This window comes from Gymnoscopelus microlampas (genome assembly GCF_963454915.1).
Source record: "Gymnoscopelus microlampas genome assembly, chromosome: 9".
In the NCBI taxonomy this organism is placed as follows: domain Eukaryota; kingdom Metazoa; phylum Chordata; class Actinopteri; order Myctophiformes; family Myctophidae; genus Gymnoscopelus; species Gymnoscopelus microlampas.
This window is the reverse complement of record NC_139946.1, coordinates 19,584,684-19,608,363: the sequence shown is the minus strand read 5'-3', so window position 1 is coordinate 19,608,363 and position 23,680 is coordinate 19,584,684. Positions and strand designations below refer to the sequence as shown.

The following is a 23,680-nucleotide window of genomic DNA, read 5'->3' as shown; positions in this document are numbered from 1 at the left end:
ACACAGGCTGAGAAGATGTTGGTTGCATATGGTTTTGGGGCAGAATATTCTCAGTATTATCCGTAGGCTTTTGGTGTGAAAGGTTGACAGTTTGTGAAGATCATATTCTGTCGTTCTCAACCGTATAGCAGGGTAGACAGGAGGACGCAGCTCTGGCAATGTCATAGCTTGGTGATAAGACCCTAATGATCTTGGATATTTCATAAAGGCAAAGGTTTCACACTGTTTCTCAAATCACAGATTGGGGCGGCCTAGCAAAACTTTGTGAGATTTGTTTTAGCCTGGGGGCATTTCACTTTTCACATTTGCCCCTAAAAATAGATAATACTTTATGTGAACCAGAAGAAACGATTTTGCAAGCACAGTAAAGTTTACAGCCTACCTTTTAATCTTTTCAGTACAAACTTACTTATTACTCAAAGTAATATGAACTTTTTTTATAATTAGAATCCTCTATTTTAAGCCCACACCACTACCCCCCATGCCTTTTCATAATTGCAAGCAATCCCAAAACAATTATTGTCATCGGTTTGAAAAGGTGTAATTGTATATTGCCTCTGGGCAGCACGTTCCACCAGTGAGAGAGAGCAACGAGAGAGAGGGATTCACCAATTCCTTCTGGGTTTTCATGTGTTTTAAAAAGGGTATTATGATCATTTCCAACCCAGAATATGGAGGGTTTTTGTCTTAATTTTTCCAGGGAGACTCGACACAGCATGGATGCTGTTTTTATGGATAGATTAATTAGATGGATAGATGGATAGGTAGATAGATTAGAAACTTTATTAAGGGGGAAATTCAGGGTATAACAGCATTACAGGATAAGAAGAATAGAGAAACTGTGTGGAATTTTGCAGTGGCCTGGTTTTCAGACCAGGAAACAAGCTTGTTTGTCTGGCTTTGGTTTTTGGACTCACACTGAGCTGTAAAACTACTTCTTCAAGCTAGAACACAGCATTTATAGAAAAACATAAGGACTGAAAATGGAAAGGAAACCTGGCTTGCAGGTCATCAACAGTTTTTTGACGCACCGTAGTATTGAGTCAATTTCACACCGCCATCGCAGCAGTATTGACGTGCGTGAAGTGCAGCACATATCATCAACTGAAAGCGTCGCAGGGAGAACACCAATTGAGAACACACACAAATATGTTTTTACTGCACGCTAACACCTGGAAATACAGCAATGGCGTTTTGGAACACAGTGTTCCAATATGCCACCGCTGTGGGGTAGGTCAATAGACAACTAGAAAAGTGTGCTCCTCGGAGTACAGGTCTCCGCCAGGCCGTGTTGCCTAGCCAGGGCCCGCAAACATTGGTCATAGCCACTTGGAATGGGATCAGAAAAATCAAACGTACATTTTGGTGCTTACACGCTGCGTTCATGATTTGAGGCATTTTGTTCAAAACGGACCACTCCTGCAAACTTTGTAAGCCAATCTTAGTCAATCAGGATAGAATATGAAAAATCGGACAGATCCGTCTTGATCAAATGACCGATTTGTTTTTAAAAAATCGTCCTTTTTGGCCTCCTGGTGGCGCTATAACAGGCCAATGTGAAACATTTGGGGCAGAGGTTCTCCCTTGGCCTCCAGGGAGTATGCGTGCACAGTTTCACGACGATCGGTCCAATTAGCTGTACACAGACGGACGGACGAACACACGCACACAGTATCGGCCTGGCGTAGACAATAACGGGGGTGGCTGTTTCAACGCGCCGTTAGCGTACTGTGTTTTAGCCTTTACAGTCTTCATTAAAAGTAACAGTTTAGCAGCATCTCTACTAAATGCTAACGGCACGCATGATGCCACTTTTCAAAAAGCAAAACCCAGGAACACACTTGAACTCTCTGGAGACTGTGTCTGTCAGTGAACCAATATTTATCTGAACCTACACTTTGATGGTGAAATACACATGCAAGATTCACTCTAAAAGCTCGCAAACATGCAAACTGCAAACATGCAAACTGTACTTCACTCCCAGTGATGAAGCACTGAAATAGAGTATGCTCATGTTCTGTTCTGTTCTGTTCTGTTCTCTTCTCTTCTCTTCTCTTCTCTTCTCTTCTCTTCTCTTCTCTTCTCTTCTCTTCTCTTCTCTTCTCTTCTCTTCTCTTCTCTTCTCTTCTCTTCTCTTCTCTTCTCTTCTCTTCTCTTCTCTTCTCTTCTCGGGTCCCCTGTGCTGCATCATGGAAACCTCTCATCTCTCAGCTGTCCCAGGTGAGTTTGCACCGCCTCCCCTCTCCCCCAGGCCCCAGGCAGACACAGGAAGTGGGGTCATGCATGCTATGGCTCTCTTGTTGTAAACGTATTTCCCAGAATCCCCCTCTGCCTGCATAATGGATCTTCTCTGGGATTTCAGGGTTCATCATCGTTACATGAACTTGCTCCATGTTCAATAATTTAGCCGCTGCGTGATAAAAGTCGACTTCAAAGCGCTGGCGGGCGCTCGCTGGCGGAGAGCAGTGTAAACGACGCGAGGAAAAAAAACCACAACACATTTGCAGTGGTGGAAGAAGTACTCTGATTCTTTACTTCAGTAAAAGTAGCAATACCACAATATTAACATACCGGTACTCTGGCTTGTATTCACAATTTTACTTAAATAAAATTACACAAGTATTGGCATCAATATATTCTTTCAAATTTGTCAAACTTTTCTAAAAATAGATAAACTACAAGCTAACAACGTGTTTTGAGCTTGCAGATTGGCTCTTTTAAAATAGCGGAAAATTGTGCTTAAGTGGTTAATGTATGTTTTGTAATAATAATCAATATCTGCAGAGTAACTAGTAACTAGTTTTCATATAACTGTAGTGGAGTCTAAAATACAATATTTGCCTCTTAGATGTAGAAGTATGAATTATCGAAATATTCAAGTAAAGTAAACGTACCTCAAAATGTTACTAAGTACAGTGCTTGAGTAAATGTTCTCTGTCGGGTGGAAACCTCATATGTCCAAAATTGTGACTTTTCAGCATTCAAATTCATAAATAGCAAAAGGAGCAGATCTACAAGCTCAAAACGTGTCTCTTCGCGCCGCGTTTTGAGCTTGTGGATCTGCTACTTTTGATACTCTTGTGTGACGCTGTAGTATGATCACAAAAAGTTAAGTGGTTTCTGCCCGAAAGCAACAAAATATACTTAGTTACAGTACCTTCCACCACTGACAGAGAGGGAGCTTTTTAGAGTGAATCTTTTAGAGGAGTTCTTTTCAGCTCAGCCTAATTAGCAGATTGTGTCGGTCATTAGAACACATCAGGTTTCTGTTTCTCCGCCCGGCTATGACTCGTTGGTCAAAGATGAGAGAAGGGGACGGGAAACGTTTGTACATTTGTAATCCCATATATGAGTTAAACATGATGCGGAGTATAAATAATTCACGCCTGAGGCGAGCCTGCTGACTTTGGTCTCCAGCTTTGATTTCTTTCTCCTCTTCTGTGGATGACTGGCTTTCTCTCTCCTCTCCTCTCCTCTCTTCTCTTCTCTTCTCTTCCCTTCTTCTTCTGGACTTCAGTGCCCCACTTCGTCTTTGAACGCCCTCATCAAGTTTACTGTGTGTTTTCATAAATTAATTTCATCCAATATCGTCGCTGTGGGCGGAAACCTTGTATCTCCATATTTCAACTTTTTATATTGTTACGTAAAATAATGCCTTACTTTGTCGCACAAGAGTGTCGCGCAAAAGTAACGAAAATAGCCAATTGAAAAGTGAGGTGCTTAAGTGTGTCTGTGGGTTTTGTAAATATTGAAACCAACCGAAAGTATTAACAAGAGCTTTTGGCTAAACAATAACTACATTGGATCCATTGTAACACAGGTTATTTTTTTCCCCCATTTCCTGAAAAGTAATGGTTTTGGACATACAAGGTTTCCACAAGACATCGAGGTTATCGTTGCTGTCGGCCAGAAATGAAGCCTCTTAAAGCCTCTCGAAATGAAACCTCTTATCTCCATATAGCTTTTTGTGCTTTCTCGTAAATTAACGCCATGCTTGACAGCGTCACGCGAAAGCATCAAAAGTAACAGATCTGCAAGCTCGAGCTTGTCGATCTGCTGCTTATGCCGTTTTTTAATTTGAATCCTGAAAAGTAACAGTTTTTGACGTATGAGGTTTCCACCCGACAGGGACGATCTCTAAAGATAGCCAGAGAGCATGCAGGCAGGCAGGCTGTAGAAAACAAAGCAGATGTCCTCAGGGGGAACAGAGGCAGGCAGAGTAGGACGGAATTAATAATACACACATCTACTGCTGCTGCTGTTGCCAAGGCCGCTGTGTAGGACATACTGTATAACCCTAACTGTGGTTGTTCTGAGAGAGAGAGAGGGAGAGAAGAAGAAGAAAGTAAGAAAGAGAGAGAGGTGTCCTTGGGGAAATTCTTCAATCTTTCCTTTGATTTACTTTTTTATTTTTAAGAAGAGATGCAACTGGCTTCTAGTGACCTATTGCGATAAATTGTTTGAAAATCAATCTGTGAGGCATGAAACCTGGGTTGGTTTTGAGGCTGACGGTGACAGAGACATCAGGGCTGAATGCCGTGTTCACACGAGCAGATACAAAGATACAGTCTGCCATTCATTTTCAATGGAAGCCAGCGACATGAAGATACAAAGCAACATCCGACGTTTGTAGCTGCTTCAAAAGATACAAATTGAAGTTGAGCTTGGTTGAACTTCCAGATACAAAAATACAAAACTAACAACTGTAGCTCCGATGACGCAGCGCTTCATGACGTCAACGACCGCGTTGAGCAACGCGGATACAAAGCGACGGAGCGACAAATATGCTGTGTATTTTTGTATCTGCCCGCAGCATAATGGTTGGACTTAAACCGCAGCATCCGTACTGGTGGGAAAGCTTTCGCCGAAAATAGCAGATCGACAAGCTCACAACACGTCGCGTTGCGACGTGTTGTGAGCTTGTCGAGCGGCTATTTTCAGCGAAAGCTTTCCCCACAATAACGGAAAACAGAAAAGACACCAGTAAAGGGCCCTGAGGGACTCCGGTCAACCATATAACATGGGCTTTAAGTGGTTAAACCCTCTACACTTAGTAAACTGGACATGAGTTGGCTCTGGACCGCTTTTCCCCCTCTACACCAAATCTCTTCACCAAAGAGAGCCGATCTACAAGCTCACAACGTTTGATTGATTGAATACTTTATTAATAGTTTGCAAAAAGTACAGATGCACAGTTGTACAATAATGCTAATAACACAAAAAGCCCTGAGTCCTGTGTATTCAATCAAGACATACAATGCTCTACAAGAAATCATCAATACTAGGAGCAGTAAAATGTTGTGCTTCGATGCGTCGTGACCTTGTAGATCTGCTATTTTTGGTGCCCCCCCCCGCCCCCTTCAAGTGGTTAATCTTCAGCCGTAACAAACACAACGGTCTCAGTTTGTGCGGACAGAGAATCCTCAGATAACCTGAGCCAGTGTTCCTTTGAATGTAAATCCCATTAGCATTCATGAGCCATCTGCTGTACTGCAGTACAAGATAACACTCTGACCAGCTGGGCTTCCTCCTCAGAACCATACACTCATATTAGTATGACTAATATATATACATGCATGGAACTGTACAGTTATACTGTAGCTCATAGCTAATATAGTTATATCTAATAGCTTAGAGTTACAGCTTATAGCTTATATAGAGTTGTATCTACAGAGTTACAGAGCAGTGGTTCTCAAAGAGGGGTCAGCTTTATGATTGATAGATAAGAATCATATAAACCCTTACAGGTCTGTAACTTAGACTGAGAGTGTACAAATGGAACCTTTGCGGGTCCATTTGGTTCCATTTATACACTCAGTGTGATGGCCTAATATGCATAGTGGTCTTTGAAATTAGTTATAGTTACTGTATATAGAGAACATAACATACATTAAATAATATGTGCATGTACATAAGATGTAACAATAAAGACCACCTTGTTACCTAATATTGACCACTTGAACTGTAGTGTCCCTATTCTGGGGGAACATAATAACAAAATATTGATTTCTAAGCGGTTCTCTTACAGGTTACACCAGCATTGGTGAAACCAGCACCGTTGTGAAGCAGTTTGTTTGTGTTTTATGATGAAACTAAGAAAGATCACGGCACACCGAAAGTAGCGTAAAGCGTCAGAAGTCGGCTATTTTTTGCTACTTTTGTGTTTAGCTACCGACCGGGTAGCTCAGGCGGTAGAGCTCTCGCCTTTGGACCACAGGGTCATGTGTTCGAGTAGCACGGCTTGGGTGGCACGGCAAGTCCTGCAGTAAGTACTGGGAGCTGATGGTAGGTGTGGCGCTCCACCTCAGAAATCCATCTCCCAGGAGTCTATCTAGCACATTGTAACAGGGATATACTCACGCGCGTATTGGCTGATACCGACAATAAGCCTCTCCGACCTGCTTACTTTGTGTCACACGTAGTATGATGTCGTGGAATTCTGGATAAATCAGCAATTGATAAGGCACATAGGAGTCGAGACAATATTCTAGGTGGAGGTGGTTATGCTTTATATACATGATATCATGGTCAGAAGTACATTAACACTCATGTCAGTGGTACGGTAGTTCTACCACGAGCACAGGGCAGAGATCATAGTTATCCTGTAGCTGCCTGAAGGACAAACTGAACCATAACAAGAGAGGCTGTACCAAAACAATAGCTATCAGGCCTAGTGGAGAGACGCTCTTACAAACTGTCAAATATCATAATGTATTGTAGAAGTATTATAAGTGATAGTAACATATAAAGGTTAGATATAAGCAGCCATATCATTTCTTCCTCAATGACGAAGTAGGACGTTAAATTGGAGATAAATTGGAGATATCGTCGCTATTGGGCAGAAACCTTTTTTTCCCATATTTTAACTTTTGTGTTTTTGTGTTTTTTCGTAAATTAAAGCCCTACTTTATCATACTACAGCGGCACAAAAAATTATCAAAAGCGCTGCGTTCGGAGTTTGTAGATCTGATATTTTTGCTATTTTTGAATTTGAATCCTGAAAAGTAACAGTTTTGGACAGGTTTCCACCCGGCAGAGACGATATACTGTAACTCTAGAGACATAACAGGCATAGGTGCTGTGGCTGTCTTGTCTTGCTGAAGGCGTCTGAATGCACCAGGCCAACGCCAATGAATATGGAATGTAACTGTTGTTTACGGCACCCCCCATGCTTTCAGTCTGCTCCAGGGGATTGACTGTCAGGATGTGTTGTTGATTGGAATCCACGCTACTCACTGACTGAGGCCAGCGCATGCAGCCCAGATTTGTCAAGTAATGGAGAACTTGTAGTACTGCAATGTTGCTGCAAAACCGAGCAATCTTCAGAAGTCTGGATAAATAAATGATTTAGTGTGCTCTCCAAGCATCGGCACTTAAGATTCAATAATTCATTTGCAAAACAACTTTACATTTGGTTTGGAATATGTTTTGGTGGCTTCAGAGATAACAGTAATGAACATATTAACCACAGTTCTGGTCTTAACTCTGTAAAGTCTTTTACCCAAAGTGAGACAGTCCTAGACTCTTCTCCCTCCTGGCTCCCAAATTGTTGAATAAACTCCCCAATGCAGTCATAACTGCAGACTCACCCACTCCTGACATGTTCTGCCATAATCTGAAGACCTAACTCTTCAGACACTCCTAAGCACTCCCCTCTTTAGATTCCACTTCACCCCCTAGCACGCCTCCCCCAGTGGGGGTTCTCGTGGCCCGGTGTTTATTGACAATGTTTTTATGTACAGAAATACATCACTATCAAAAGGATATAAAACAAAAATGCTAAAAGCTTATTTCCATTGCGGCCCCTTGTAAAATGTGAGATGTATATGAAAAGTGATAATAAGTCAGTGTGTGTGCATGAGTGTTTAGGAGTGAGTTAAATTATTATTATTTACAATTTAACTCACTTTTCTTCTTTTTTCGTGTGTGTGTGTGTGTGTGTGTAAGAGACATGGGTACGTGGATGTACATTCCACAAAACGCAGGAGGAAAAGCAATAGTATAAAGATACAGCATGCAGTACAATACATTTAGAATAAATAAAGATAAAACAAGGTCGGTGGCGCTACGTCTTGTGAAATGATTATGAATGTCATAGAAATAATTATGGAGATATCTCGGAGTGACCTTGTTTCTTATCCTGTGGACCATACACAGTTTTATTAATGAAACTAATCTGAGCCACTTGAGGTTATTAAAGTGAGCAGGGAGAAGGTGTGTTCTGGGGTGGAGTTTTAGGATAACCCTAACTAGTTTATTTTGTGAACTTTGTAGCTTACCATTCAAAGTTGCAAATATGCCTGTGTACCATGAAGAGCTTACATAATCAAAATGACATTGGACCAGAGCCCCAGCCAATATTTTTAGAGCATTTCTATTTAATAATGAAGATGTTCTAGAAAGGAATTTCACTATTTGATTAATCTTATTTATGACCTGCAGTGCCATGCTCTCTCCGGATAGGTTATTGTCTAATATATTGGCACGGTACTTGATTGAGTCCTTAGCTGAAACTTCAAAGTCACCAACTACAACCCTGAACCAAGGGGACTTCTTTAGTATAGTGTTAGACGCAAAGAGAATCGACTCTTGTTTTACCAAGATGTAGAGACGGCCTATTGTCTACTAACCAGGAGCTGATCTTGAGTAGCTCTAAACTAAGCACTCTTTCTACCTCTAAGCCCTTTTTCCATTACGGCTTATAGACCAGTCCAGTCCAGCATATACCAGACCAGAACCGCACCGCTTCAAATTATCTACTGTTTCCATTACACAAAAGTACCCCTGCTCAAATCCACAGGTATGAGTAGCAGACTCCGGTCATTCACACTCATTTGTAATGTAAATTTTTGCCTAACAATGGAATGTAGGTGAGTGGCCAACTGTCCTGTATACAAATGTAAATCACCTGTGCATGTGGCCCAGCTTGGCCTAGCTCAGACCTACCCAGGACTGGGTACTTTTTAGGCACCAGTTTAGTACCACTTACACACCACTCTACCCACTTCATTGTAGTGGAAACCGCTGCTGTGGTGGTCGGTGTGGTGTGGTGTGGTGTGGTACCATGCCAATGGAAATCCGCCTTTAAGTTGTCTTGATGGGAGACAAGAAGAGCGGCATCGTCAGCAAAAAGATACAGATTGCAGTCACAGGCTGACTGCATGTCATTTATATATAGCAAAAAGAACAGTGGACTTAGAATGCTCCCCTGGGTGACTCCACTTGTTAGAGGAAATAAATAATTTCATGGCCTGTACACCAGTGGTTCTCAAAGTGGGGTCCAGGGGTCCTTTGGGGGGGTTCCAGGGGGCCCCCAGCTAAATTTGTTAATATAGCACATCACAGTCATTTTAACCACTTTATACATTTTATATACAAAAATAGTAGATGTACAAGCTCACTGCGCGTCACTTCGTGCTGCTGTGCGAGCTTGTACATCTGCTATGATAAAAATATATTTCCCAAAATGATTCAAATATTTTGAAAGAATTTGCATAAATCTTCTCTCCTGGGGAGTCCCTGGCAAAACATTTTCAGATGGGGGTCCACGGCCAAATACACATCCATGTGGGTCCTTGACATGAAAAAGTTTGAGAACCACTGCTGTACACTTAAACGCAGAGTAATAACTGCAGTTCATTGACACAGCAGCATGTACCCGTTTTTGTGTCTGTGGTTCAGGAGCCATTTGAGGACCGCCACTCAGCATGTACCTGTTTTTTGTGTTTGTGCTTCAGGAGCTGTCTGAGGACCGCCACTCCCCCCCCCTCCTGACGGTCAATGGTCCAGGGGAACAGGACAAACTGGTGCGCAGTAAGAGTGCCGAGGTAGAGCTGACCTCAGAGAAGGAGAGGATCAAGAAGATGCTGTCAGAAGGGTACGAATAAATAATACTCCATGGATGTTCATCTGTACCGCTCTGGAACTAGTTTTCATCAAGACTAGGGGTGCAAAACGTTATCAAATTAATCGATTTTATTGACTTTAAAAGATGACCTATTTAGATTACCTATAACTCAGTACGTCAGTACCATCTCCTTAAATGGGCAAAGTTTCAGCACAATCCGGCCTCCATTGACTTCCAGCATCAAATGAATGTTTGTATAACTGAAAGGTGCATTAAGTGATATTCTTTTTGTTACTATAAGTGTTAAATAGATTTATATTGTGATAGTAATCATTGATATAGAGTGAGGGTGTATAAACTTTTGAATTTATACACTCAAGAGATAAGTCCGAATGTGACGGCCATCGTCGGTCCGCCTGCCCATCCACTCTCTCCAGTGCTGGTTTGTACTGACTGTAATTGTAATGATTGTTAAAAGCTTATATCATTATTTATGATCTGCACAGCTCACTGTGGCTGCAGACCTGGCTCCCCCAGTGAGACGAGTTGTATTGCACGTGTGTGTGATCTGAAACCAGATTGTAGATCAGCCAGCTGGAGTCAGTTGAGGCCGATGGTTAGCATTAATTCTCCTCTAGTGCAGTGCTTTGCAACCTATTTTGAGCTCTGAACAAGTATTTTGAAACAATCCTCAAGGACCGCCCCACCCCACCTCCCCAGAACATTATATCGTTGCTGTCGGGCAGAACCCTCTCATCTCCATATTTACACTTTTTGTGTTTTATTTTTCGTAAATGAATGCCCTACTTGATCATACTACTGATCATACTACTGCGTCACACAAAAGCATCAAAAGTAGCAGATCTACAAGCTCGAAACGCGTTTCGAGCTTGTAGATCTGCTACTTTTGATACTTTAAAATATGAATCCTGAAAAGTAACAGTTTTGGACATATGAGGGTTCCACCTGACAGAGACAATATTTTAGTACATATTCAAGAATGCATAACAGTGTCATTTCTTCAATTTTATCAGTATTTCTTTATTAATATTTGACCGCTAGTTTTATACTACCGAAAATAGCCGCTCAAGTTGTGAGCTTGTATGTTGTTCTGCTACTTTTGGTGCACGACATCTCACACGCAATGAAATATATCAAGGCCTTAAAAGTCAATATTCCGTTTCAAGCTGGTTTCCCACACTACACCTATAAACTTTTTTAAAAATTGATGGATTTATGAAATATTTTAACATATTTTCATACATTCATTCAACAAAGGTGCAATATATATTTGTTGAACATTTAAAAACATTTTCCCATGGATCACCCGTAATTATGCCATGGACGACTGTTTGAGAACCACTGCTCTTGTGCAATGGTTTTCAAACTTTCTCATGCCAAGGACCCCCAAATTGATATGTATTTGCCAGCAGACCCCAATCTGAAAATGTTTTGTGCCAGGGACCCCCAGAAGAGAAGATTTAGAGAAAGTTTTGTATTAGGAAATTCATAGAGAAGGCATGGCAGTTGCTTTGGAGAACGGTGTATCCATAACTCACTGCCTGGACAATTAATATGTTTGTTTGTATTTATTTATGTATGTTTGTGGACATCTTGGTGTATGTACATTTTGCGAGTGTCTTTTAAGCCCGTGCAGGCTGGGCATCTTGTGGTGCAGGACACTATGATAAAAATCTATCTATCTATCTATCTACATTTATTAAATTATAAAATGTATAGCACAAAAAATAGCACCTGTGCAAGCACGGCACAAGTGACACGCTGTGAGCTTGTCGATCTGCTATTTTTGAATAGCCAACGTATATATGGAACCCCCCAAGGACCCCTGGGGGTCCCCAGACCCCACTTTGAGAACCATTGCTCTAGCGTCAACGTGCTCAAGAATCAGATCAATCATTTTGCCAACAGCCCACTCGTCTCCAAAAGAAAAACACGTCCAATTTCCTTGGCTGACTCACTCGTTGGAATCGACTTAAGCAGCTGCGTAATCTGACCTTTCCTGTCCCAGTTTGTTATTACTGTGATTGTGAACACCAATACTATATCTGTACTTACTGTGTGAATACAGCCACATGCTGGCTTTGATCTGGTTACCATGGTGACCAGCTCTACATTTGGATAAGGCCTGATGCATCTGCTCGCCATGGGCAACACAACTCTTTGTCTCTCTCTCTCTCTCTCTCTCTCTCTCTCTCTCTCTCTCTCTCTCTCTCTCTCTCTCTCTCTCTCTCTCTCTCTCTCTCTCTCTCTCTCACTCTCTCTCTCACTCTTTTTTATTTTCTTATTTTAGAGTAGGCAATTATTCTCAGCCCTTTTGTCTCCCAATTTAGTTAATTAATTCCTCCCCCTGCTTGCCCCTGCTGTTAATAATAATTATATCTCAAATTTATATTCGAAGTACCCAAAGACGCTTTACATGGGGGGGGGGGGTAGAAAAAAAGAAGCAAAAGAAAATCTACTTCATTAGGAAAAACACTAAGAAAAGGCTAAGACTATGGAATACAATTAATAAAAACAGTGGAATGGTGAGACAGAGGAGGGTGTGCAGTTAGCTGGGGAAAACCCATATTGAAGAGGTGGGTTTTGGGAGCAGTTTTGAAGTTTGGAGGGTGGGGGCTTCTCTGAGAGCATTGTGGAGTGCATTCCACAGGGTTGGGGCAGCAAAAGCCCTATCGCCCCATGTACAGCACTTTGGTCCTGGGGACCTCAATCAGGTTGGCGTCACCAGACCTGAGGGAGTGGGAGGGGAAATGACGGTGAGGGTCCCCCACTGGGAAGACGTAGTGCCTCCGTCCTACTCCTCCTGCTCAACACTCCCTGCTGACAGGCGCTGCCCCCCAGCCCCTAGGAGTACGTGCTGTGACACATATCACCCTCCCCACTTCGCTTCACTCCCCCAAACACAACCAATTCGTATAGAAGACACTCAGCCAAGCAGGATGAACCACGGTGGATTCCAACTCCCAGACCTGTGGTTCTCAAAGTGTTGTCCAGGGACCCCCCCAGGGGTCCTTGGTGGGGTTTCCAGGGGGTCCTCAGCTAAGTTGTTGATACAGTAGTTGGGAACCAAATGGACCTTTCACAGATCTGTAACTCTTGAGAGTGTACAAATGGAAGTGTCCATTTGGTTCAATTTGTACACTCAGAGTTATGGCCTAATCATGCATACCAATCAGAGGGTCCTTGAAGTTAAAACGTTTGAGAACAACCTTGACTTTACACTTCGACACCCAGGGGCCAAGCCCTCTAGATGTGTGTGTGTGTGTGTGTGTGTGTGTGTGTGTGTGTGTGTGTGTGTGTGTGTGTGTGTGTGTGTGTGTGTGTGTGTGTGTGTGTGTGTGTGTGTGTGTGTGTGTGTGTGTGTGTGTGTGTGTGTGTGTGTGTGTGTGTGGTGTGTTGTGTGTGTGATATGTATCTGTTTGTGATATAAATATGGTATGTTTCTCTCAGCAGCTCGGTGTGTGACATAAACTTCGAGGCGGAGCTGTTCACCCTTCAGGACAGTAATGCTAAGCTAGTAGCAGCGCTGCAGGAAGCTAACAACAGCGTGGAGGAATGGAAGAACCAGCTAGCTGAGTACCAGGAAGAGACGGACAGACTGCGGAACCAGGTGAGGCCTTTGAGTCCTGTATGCCGTGTAGGGCAGTGGTTCTCAAACTATTTCATGACAAGGACCCCCACATTGATTCATAGGTGGAGCAGAGGGTCACTATCACACCCCGCCAACGGACTCGGTTTTGGGCACGGGCAGTTTTCTTCTAGCCTGGTAAACCATCCCAGTCGTGTGAATTCACATCAGCATGTGTCTTCTGCAGATCAGTCTGGCCCTAAGCGCGGGGTGGGCGTTTTGCAGAAAACAAAAAATGGGAAAGCCAATCAGTGTCTACATTCAGGGCCCTGTGATTGACAGACGCTGATTGACTCTTCCACTTAACTAGAAGACCGTGTAGAGTAGTATTCTGAAATTAATGATGACAATTGCGCGATCGGTATTCTATCACTCGTTTGCAAGTCACATCACTGTGTGCATGGGTGAATTAACTGCCTGATACTGCCTGTCTGTCTGCTGCCTGGAACTGGGAGCCTGCTATGCTGCGGAGGGGGGAGGGGCGTCTGTTGACGTCGCAGCGCACCTCTCCACTCTCCCACATTGTTGAACAGTTAATCCAATTAGTACAACTAGTCAGTCAGTCACACACACTACAAAATGCTATTTAAAAATGTAATTGAAAATGATTAATCTTGAATTATCTTCTCCAGGTCTGTTTTGGCCTCCCCACCAGTTGCGTGTCCAGACTTTTTTGACTAGGGTAGCCCAAGTGGGAATAGAATTTATTACCATTTTGTCTCCTACTCATCTACTTTAATTGCTAACATTGCAGTGTGTTACATTCCTGTGTTTAAAGGTTCATCCAAAGGATGAGGCTCTCACTGGACAGTGATTTTTGCGGTTTCTGTAGAATATACTGTGTGTTTATGTACGGTATGTATATGAAGAGTTTAGTTCCAAAATGACACAGCCACCACTTGCCACAAACTTTTCCTCATACAAATGTATAGTAACAGAAATAGACAAACTACGGTACTTTTTAGAATACACATGCTAATGCAGTGGTTTTCAAACGTGCCCAAGGCACACCTAAAGGTCAAGTCAAAACCTCATAGCATACCTGTATTCATATCTGTGCAAAACAGCCTCTTTATCACTGTGTAAATGTTTATTTTTGTAACACAATAGCTACTGAGGGCAGCAGCTAAAAGCAGGAACTAAGGGTTATAGTTTTCACACACAGATTGTCTGCGAATGTTCGGCACACCTGAGATGTTTCAGAGACGTGAATAAGACTCATGACTTCTAATGTTACTCTTAGTGTTAATCCTACAACAAACATTTAGAGATATTGTTGAAAACTAGTGATATTCCCGATAATAGGTTGACATTCACTGATGGCAGTATAGCCAATGTTTATATGTTGTGATAATTGATGATGCATCCCTATTGAAAACCATCTTGATTTCCCTTTAATATTACAGCAAGGTCTTCATAAAGACTTTCTATATAAGATATATACTGTAAATGATTATTTGGATATTATTTTCATCTCTGTCCGCTTCTTGCAGTTTTGTTGTTGACATGGAGTGTATTAAAATCACAGAGCACAAATATAACCATTTCATCTTCGGACTGCACACAGACTGTTGGTCAGGCTCCACCAGCCTGCGTTAATGAGGCACATTAAGTTACAATGCACACACACTAGTTACAATTTAGGCATTTAGCAAACACTCTTATCCAGAGCCACCTACAAACTGCCACAAACAACAGAGTAAATGCTCACATAAAGAGAATGAAAATAGAACAAGTTAGTGCTACAATGTAATGCAGGGGTTCTCAAAGTGGGGTCCGATGACCCCCATGGGTTCCAGGGGGTCATATCAAATTAATTGATATAGCATCAAAATCATTTACCACTCTAACCCTATTTTATACTTTGGCTATTCAAAAATAGCCAATGTGCAACCTCACAACGTGTCACAATGCAATGTGCTGTGAGCTTGTAGATAGACAGCTGGTTCTGTTTCCAAGGAAAATCATCCATCTCTCTGAGCACAGGGAGAGGTTATCCCCCCTTCAACTACCTCACCTCACCTCACCTCACCTCACCTCACCTCACCTCACCTCACCTCACCTCACCTCACCTCACCTCACCTCACCTCACCTACAAAGTCAGCCAGGTGGCAGGAATTGGAACAGTCTTCCAGGATTTGGCGTAGCGTAGCTGGAGAAAGCTTCTTAAATCTGTTTTAGGATAGGACACCCTGTATGACACACACACACACACACACACACACACACACACACACACACACACACACACACACACACACACACACACACACACACACACACACACACACACACACACACACACACACACAGTCCTCTGCACTGACCTAGTTCAAAGAAAAAGACAAATTACCCCAGGATGAGTGGGTGAATCAACAGCCAAGTTGTTGTTGTTGTTTCTTACTCTAGTCTGCAGGACATCTCAGAACAAACTGTGTTGTTTTCCTCAGGCAGGCCCCCGTCACTGTCTGAGTCAGTGGTGGACCAAAGTACTCAACCCCAGTGCTTAAGTCTAAGCTACAAGTCTAATACAAGGGAAGGTTGCTGTGTCAAATTTGGACTGGAGTTAAAGTGCTGGAGCACTTGCTTTTAAAAATTATTCAAAAGTACAAATTGTAGCAGATCCGCAAGCTCCAAACGCGCGCGAAGCCTTTTGAGCTTGTCAATCTGCTACTTTTGCTATTTTTCTATTTGAATCCTGAAAAGCAACAGTTTTGGACATACAGTATGAGGTTTCCACCCCCACAGATATGAAATGTACTTAGTTCCTTTCCACCACAACAGCCTCACATTGAACTGTCTGTGGGACTGTGCTGGACAGGAGCACAGCATACGAGAGACAAAGACAATCTGTTGGCTTTCCTTTGTCTGCTCCAAATGTTGGCATCAGCTTTTTCTTGGGCTTATTTCACTCATGTTACACCAATACTGGTGCCTATCGATTTTGTGTTGCGCTAGAGAACTTCTGAAACAGCAACTATTAAATGTTATTATTGTAACAAAATTATGTACCAGGAATCCAGGATATATTTTTTGATTCTCACAAACTGTTGGACCATTCAGCGTCCAAAAATACATGCACACTGCCAGTAGGCCACAGAAATACCTCCACTAATTGTTCTAATCTATACTTTTTGGAAATATTGAGCTTACATTTTGTAATGGAAGTAAATGGGGGGACTGAGACTGCACTAAAACCTTTGCCTAAATTTGGAGTTAGTTAGTTAGTTAGTTTATTTATTTCGGTCATGATTTTTTTTTTAAATAACCGAAAAGGTATGGTACGGTATTTTGGCCATCTTATTACCATTTCAATTATCACAGTAGCATAAAGAAAACGTAAGAGCAAACAAAATAAATTGCAATATCAACAAAGCTTCAAATATTACACTTCATACACACTTAAGTCATACATCACAGATAATAAGATAAGATAATTGATCCTAGGAGGGAAATCCAGCTGCCACAGGCAGCACAGCAGCTTAAGATACAGTTACAGAATCAGAACTTTATTGTCACATCACAGGTTTAACGGTGTAAAACAGTGGGTGATATTTGTTTTTGTGCAAACTCCATCGTTTTTGTTATTTCCATAAGAGAAAGGGAAGAAGAAGAGGGGGGGGGGGGGGGGGCGATAGATCAATAAAAACAAACAAATGATCTACATATTTACACATATTTACACATCTACATATTTACACTATCCGGTGCAGTAAGTACCTGAGGTAAGACATAAGGTGTGGTACAGTAAGTACCTGATGTCAGACATAAAGGTGCGTGATAGCAGCAGATATATAATGTACATGATGGACGTTAGTTAAGGTGCGAGCGTCACAGGGCAAAAGAAAGTGATTTAGGTACAGCAGGGTAAAAGACATCACACTCAAAGAAACACCATCGATTATGAACAAAATATACAACACTATACAGCCTTAACGGTGCTTTCATAGAAAAAATAAATAAGAGTACACACAGTAACCATGGCAGATAGTGTCCTCAACTGTAATGAACTGTTATTTCTTCCGAACTAATTAGTCTATTGAACAAGCAGAGCGGCCATTGTGTGCATCGATATATAGATGGATATAGATAGAGTTGCATCATAGACGACTGATGTCATAGGCTGCTGACATGAAGTCCAACACCCACATTGGAGCAACACCATTTCTAAAGGGCCTTTCACACCAAGCCGATGCGATGCAAGAGTGCTGTCTAGCCCACTGTATAGCCGATCTACGAGCTTGCAGTTCGGCTATTTTCACAATACTTATCTGCTTAACCGAGTCAAACCAAATGCAATGGCTTCAATTCTAAGTACTTGACAGGGTTGGGGGTCCCGAGTTCAACGCTCCCCGCTGACAGGTGCCGCCCCAGCCCGTAGGAGTACGTGTAATGACCATTATCACCCTCCCCGCCCGGCTTCCCTCCCCCGAACACGGGCCAATTGTGTTCGTGTACAGTAGACGCCCGGCAAAGCCGGATGCACCACGGTGCATTCGAACCGACAACCTCCGTGGTGGTGGGCAGGGTCTTTACCACTGCGCCACCCGAGCGCGAAGTTCAGGGCCTTTAGTTCTGTGTGAGCCAAGCACGATAACTATGACTATGTGAGCTTGTAGATCTGCTATTTCCGCTAGTCTTTGTGCAACAAAGTCTATCGTCTCGGTCGGGTGGAAACCTCATATGTCCAAAACTGTTACTTTTCAGGATTCAAATTCAAATGTAGCAAAAGTAGCAGATTGACTATCTCGAAACGCGTCGCTTCGTGCCACGTTTCGAGCTTGCGGATCTGCTACTTTGGATGCTTTTGTGTGACGTAGTAGTATGATCAAGTAGGGCGTTAATTTTCCAAAAAAAAACACAAAAAGTTAAAATATGGAGATAAGAGGTTTCTGCCCGACGGCAACGATATAGGGATTAAGCTGCTAAAATAATTGTGCTGTTGCTTTGAGAGGAGGAGGATTCCCATTGGAACACACCATGCCGCCCCGGCAACAGATCAGTGATGTGGAACTATGTGTGGAGCAGCAAAGAGATGAGAAAGCTCAGTGTTGCCAGATTCTGCGAGAGCAGTGAGCATAGGTCTCTGAAAACAAGCCCAAAAGAAGCAGCTATAGGCCACATGAGTAGCCTGGTAAACCATCCCGGTCGCGTAATTCACATTTCATTTTCATTTGGTCTGCTGGCCTGTACATCGGATATTCTATCTATCTAATCTATTATCTATCTATCTCCAAAAAATCTTGAAACTTTTTTTTTTTTTTTTTTTTTTTTAAATAGGTTTTTGAAAACTTTTAACAAGACAAATCTAGCACAGGGAGTCAGAAAATGCTTTTAGATGGGGGGGGGGGGGGGGGGGGGGGCTTGGGGGTCCGTGGACAAATACATATTAATTTGGGGGTCGTTGATATGAAAATGTTTGAGAACCACTGATTTAAACATCATTTAGGAAACAAGCCCATATAAGAAACTACACTTTAAGCCCAAAACCCCGCAACCCGCAACTACCAATATTTACAAGCAACTTTACAGAAAAACAAGCCCAAAGTCGCTTATAATAAGTGGACATGGCAACATTGGCACAGAGATTGAGCGCTGTACAGCTAGCATTAGCATTAGCATCAAGGGCCCCCTAGGGGTCTGACACAGACAGTTGTGAGAGGGCAACACACACACACACACACACACACACACACACACACACACACACACACACACACACACACAAAGAGCTCAGATGGACAGGACCGTGTTGCAGAAAGACACGCTTGGAAAATCCGTTTGACAGAGGAAAAGGAGGTGGGGAGGGGAGGGAGGGGGTGGAAGTTTTGACGTCTGGTCTGAGCAGTGGTGGAAAGTAACTAAGTACATTTACTCAAGTTCTACTGGATTTGGGGGTACTTTACCCAAGTGTTTACCATTTTTCTATAGCACCATAGGAAGCACCATAGAAGACGGGGAAGCACCATAGAAGACAGGGAAGCACCATAGATAGAAGACAGGGAAGCACAATAGAAGACAGGGAAGCACCATAGAAAGCACCAGGAAGCAACATAAGAAGCACCATAGGAAGCACCATAGGAGACAGGGAAGCACCATAGGAAGCACCAAAGGAAGCATAATAGATGACTAGGAAGCACCAAAACAAAATGAATTGGTCCACCACTAGTGGAAACTGTTCTGCAGCTGTTGTCGTTTGTCTGTCTGTCCGGCTGTTTGTATTTGACCTCTGATTAGGGCTGGGCCATATCACTTCAAATCAATATCACCATTATTTCGAACCTTTACCTTCCTACCTGATCATTATTAATGAATGAAAACAATTAGTGAAAATGGCAGATCTAAAGCTCACAACGCATCGTAATGCGATGCGTTGTGAGCTTGTAGATCGCCTATTTTTGCTATTTTTGTATGCCACCATTGTGCAAGTATGATATTTGAAAAGATATTAGAATAGTTTCATGTCGATTAATTGATATATGATATATAATATATAATATATATTATATATCAATATATAACAAATAAAACCTTGCTTCTCGATTATTGGTTCTAAATGTCTGTTTCATTATATTTTCTGTTAACTGCCAAGCCCTGCCTCTGACTTTCATCTGACCTTGGGGTTCTGGACTATTAGTTGTCGTCCAGCGGTGGGCGACCCTGCTGAACCTTGCCTTGTTGAATTTCATGCCTCCTCTGTTTGTGTCTATGTGGATGATAAGCTGTGTTTAAGACTTTAAATGAAGCAACAACTGTTCCAAACACATCCTCTGTGATCTGCTATCAAGTTGAATGAAGATGTGAGTCGATAGAAGTTCTCACTTCAAAGGCCTGTTTAGTGAAACTGCCATTCAACTCTTTAATTCCCACAGTTTATATGCTAATCACCAGCAAATAGAGCCAGCTGCTGCTTTTCTGTAACGTTGAATTCCTCCCGGCATTAAATTTAAAGTAAGGACTCAGCAGTGTGGTCCCTCTGTGTGTGTGTGTCCGTGCGTGTGTGTGTGTGCGCATGCACGCACGTGTACTCGTATTGCTATACTTGGAGGGCCAAATCTATTGAAAAATAGACATTGTGACAATTTCCCTGGTCCTCACAAGAGCAATGGTTGCCTGATTTATACTTTCAGGCTGAAAATAGCTGATCTATAAGCTCACAGTGTGTATGTAGGTGATCAGCTATTTTTTACTTTAGGGTTCGGTTTAAAAATGGGGGGGAATGGTAAAATTGGCATGTTGATGAACTCACAAGTATAGTTTAACAGCTGAGAGAAAATCTATCCGCTTTCCCGTTAAATCCTGCTGTTACGACCCTTGAGGTCTAGGGTAAAGATCGCAACATAATTATGGAAACAACAGTTTTGGATGAATAAAGTGTATTTATTAACCCACAGATGGAGATGATAATGTTGTGATACAACCTTGTGAATAAGAAATAACAGAATGAATGAATAAGCTAATATAAAGAATAATAGAACAAATGAATAAACAACAGGACACAACACAACGGAACTAATACATGGCTAACCGATAACAGAAGGATAACTATAACTAAACACAAAATGAGGGCTCCCCGAAGGGATCTCAAGGCACTATAGACGGATTTCCGCGCGACGTCATCACAGAGCAGAATGCGCAATCTGCGCATGCCCGGGTGAAAGGCGCGTTCGAAAATACAGCCATGAGCGGCAGTGAGCGCACTGGCCAATACAAACTAATAGGCGAGTGTGCTCCGGTGCGTAATTTCCAAACGCACCCATAGGCTTCCCCCTCCTCTGCGCGGTCATATTCCTCTCATGTTTACTAACAGGAAACCCGTCTATAGTCATTGGTAGTTCAGTCTAGTAGGTGGCGGGGGAAAGGAGGGATGGGACTCCGCTTGCACGTATTGAGTGCCGCTGCTTCCCCATCGGCTGTCGGCGACAGACTGAGCTTTTATGGGCGATCAACGGCCTCTCAGCTGATCGCTGTCATGGCGACGGAGTAAGAAGACCAATCCATGGGGGCGATCACTCCCCACGTGACGATCTGACGGCAGACCACGCCCCCATGCCGAGGATGAATGAAGGGGCAATCAAGCCAACGCCCAGCGCTCCCATTCATGACTTTGAGACTTCCACCATATGGAATGTAGAAACACAGCCGTGACAGCACAGTACCTTAATACAAATAATAATACTAATAACAATAATACTAATAATAATACCAACGGCCACTGGCCGTAACACCTGCCAATACATGCAACCTGTGTTTGTGTGTCTGTATTTACACAGTATACGTGTGTGCCTGTGTGTATCTGTATTGACATGCATATCTCTGTGTGTGTGTGTGTGTGTGTGTGTGTGTGAGTGTGAGTGTGAGTGTGAGTGTGAGTGTGAGTGTGAGTGTGAGTGTGTGTGTGTGTGTGTGTGTGTGTGTGTGTGTGTGTGCACGTGGCGTAATGTATGTGTGTACAGTACATACAAAATACAATTTTTGCCTGTGTGTAACCATGAGATGTGTGTGCGTGTGTGTGTGTTTGTGTGTGTGTGTGTGTGTGTGTGTGTGTGTGTGTGTGTGTGTGTGTGTGTGTGCGCAGGTGTCAGAGCTGGAGGCTCAGAGTGGGCGTCCTGCATCCAGTGACCCCGGCAGAGAGCAGCTGAGTAGATCCCTAGAGGAGCTGCAAGCTCTGCTCCAAGACAAAGAACAAGTAAGAACACACTCCACTCTACACTATACTACACTTAAATACACGGCTTGGTTGAATGCTTGATTGTGATTGGTCAATCACTGAATTCACCGCTGTTTTATTTTTGAGTAATCACCGCTGAGCTCGATTACAGACTGCTGTCTAATCAAAGACTCAGAGCACCTGCTGCGCTGCTTGATTTTGTGCTGTATCCAACATGGCAGCCATGTAAACAAACGCACAATGTAATTTACAACTAAATATTGCCCTCAAGAATGTTTTTGAAAACATTTGAAGCGAGAAATATACAATGCAGTGACCGAATATTGATTCTATTTTATCAACACTTTCCGTTGTTTTCCGAGGCGACACGTTGCACTGGACGCACCTGGCATAAATAAATGGACTGCTTTCATTACCGTCAGCAATGAAATCCTTCGTTTTGTTTTTACTTTTGGGTCAATTTATTCATTTCTTTATTAAGGCTAAAGTTTGAAACCGTCTGTTATAGCGTCCACCATGAGGCCAATTTAAAAAATGGATATCTTGCTTGGCCTACTGGGAGTGTGTGTGCAATAATGGACACCGATGGGTCCAGTGATTCCGGAGATTACAAACAAACAACCAGATGGAAAGAGGCGAAAACATAGTCTCCGGCCTTCGGCCGCCTGGCCTGGTAGAGATTATAAAACCTTTATTTTCAAAGCAGAAACTTAGCCTAAGTTACAATTGGGTGTGGAGGGCGGTAAGGGACCTGGATACTGGATATGGGGGCGGTGGTTGAGATCCACTGTTCTAGTGTATTAGTCTACTCTAGTGTATCCACTGTTCTAGTGTATTAGTCTACTCTAGTGTATTTAAATTGTCCTGTAAAGTGATTTAAAGTCTGTCCTTTTGGCTCCAGGCTCTGGGTGAATCTTTCATTCCTCCCTGATTCACTGCTCTGTCCTTTGTACTGGAATCCTGCAGCTGTTCTTTCACCTTCTCCTGTCTTTGTGTTGAAAGGTTAAAGTACAACGTAATTTCTTACAGAATAAAATACAATCTTTCGTTTGCACACGTGGATGTCGTGGCCTTTGCCTTTTCTGCATTAGAATTAGAAACGGACAAAAACAATATCAAACACACACCACTAAGACAAAAACAACATTGCTAGAGCCTCTAGTTAAAGCTACTCTATGTAACATTTTTGTGTTGTGTGAATGTTATTTCGACCAAACTGTAGGGTAGAATATGCTAATACAATAAAACTTGCACAACAATTTGGGGTGGTTATATTTGTTCTCCCTGCTCTGCTATTGAGACATTTAGATTCACTACTGTGTTTCTATCTGGTGGCACTGCATGAAGGTCAAAATTGTATTTCTCCTCTGAGTAAGTGAATGGTGCATTTATATAGTGCCTTTATCCAAAGCACTTTACATTAACGTCTCTGGGGTGGAAACTGTCCAAACTTTTCAGGATTCAAATTCTGAAATGGCAAAAGTAGCAGATCTACAAATTCAAAGCACGTTGC

General features: G+C 42.5%; 1 protein-coding gene across 1 annotated transcript in view; it reads left to right on the top strand.

Annotated features, from left to right (window-relative positions):
* LOC311052674 (homer protein homolog 3-like) overlaps positions 1-23,680 on the top strand; it is a 76,250-nt gene that overhangs the window by 41,516 nt on the left and 11,054 nt on the right. Inside the window, exons 6-8 of the mRNA XM_084067761.1 lie at positions 9,738-9,877; positions 13,319-13,478; positions 22,075-22,185. Coding sequence (XP_083923887.1) covers positions 9,738-9,877; positions 13,319-13,478; positions 22,075-22,185 — 411 coding nt within the window. The remainder of the gene's footprint in view (positions 1-9,737; positions 9,878-13,318; positions 13,479-22,074; positions 22,186-23,680) is intronic.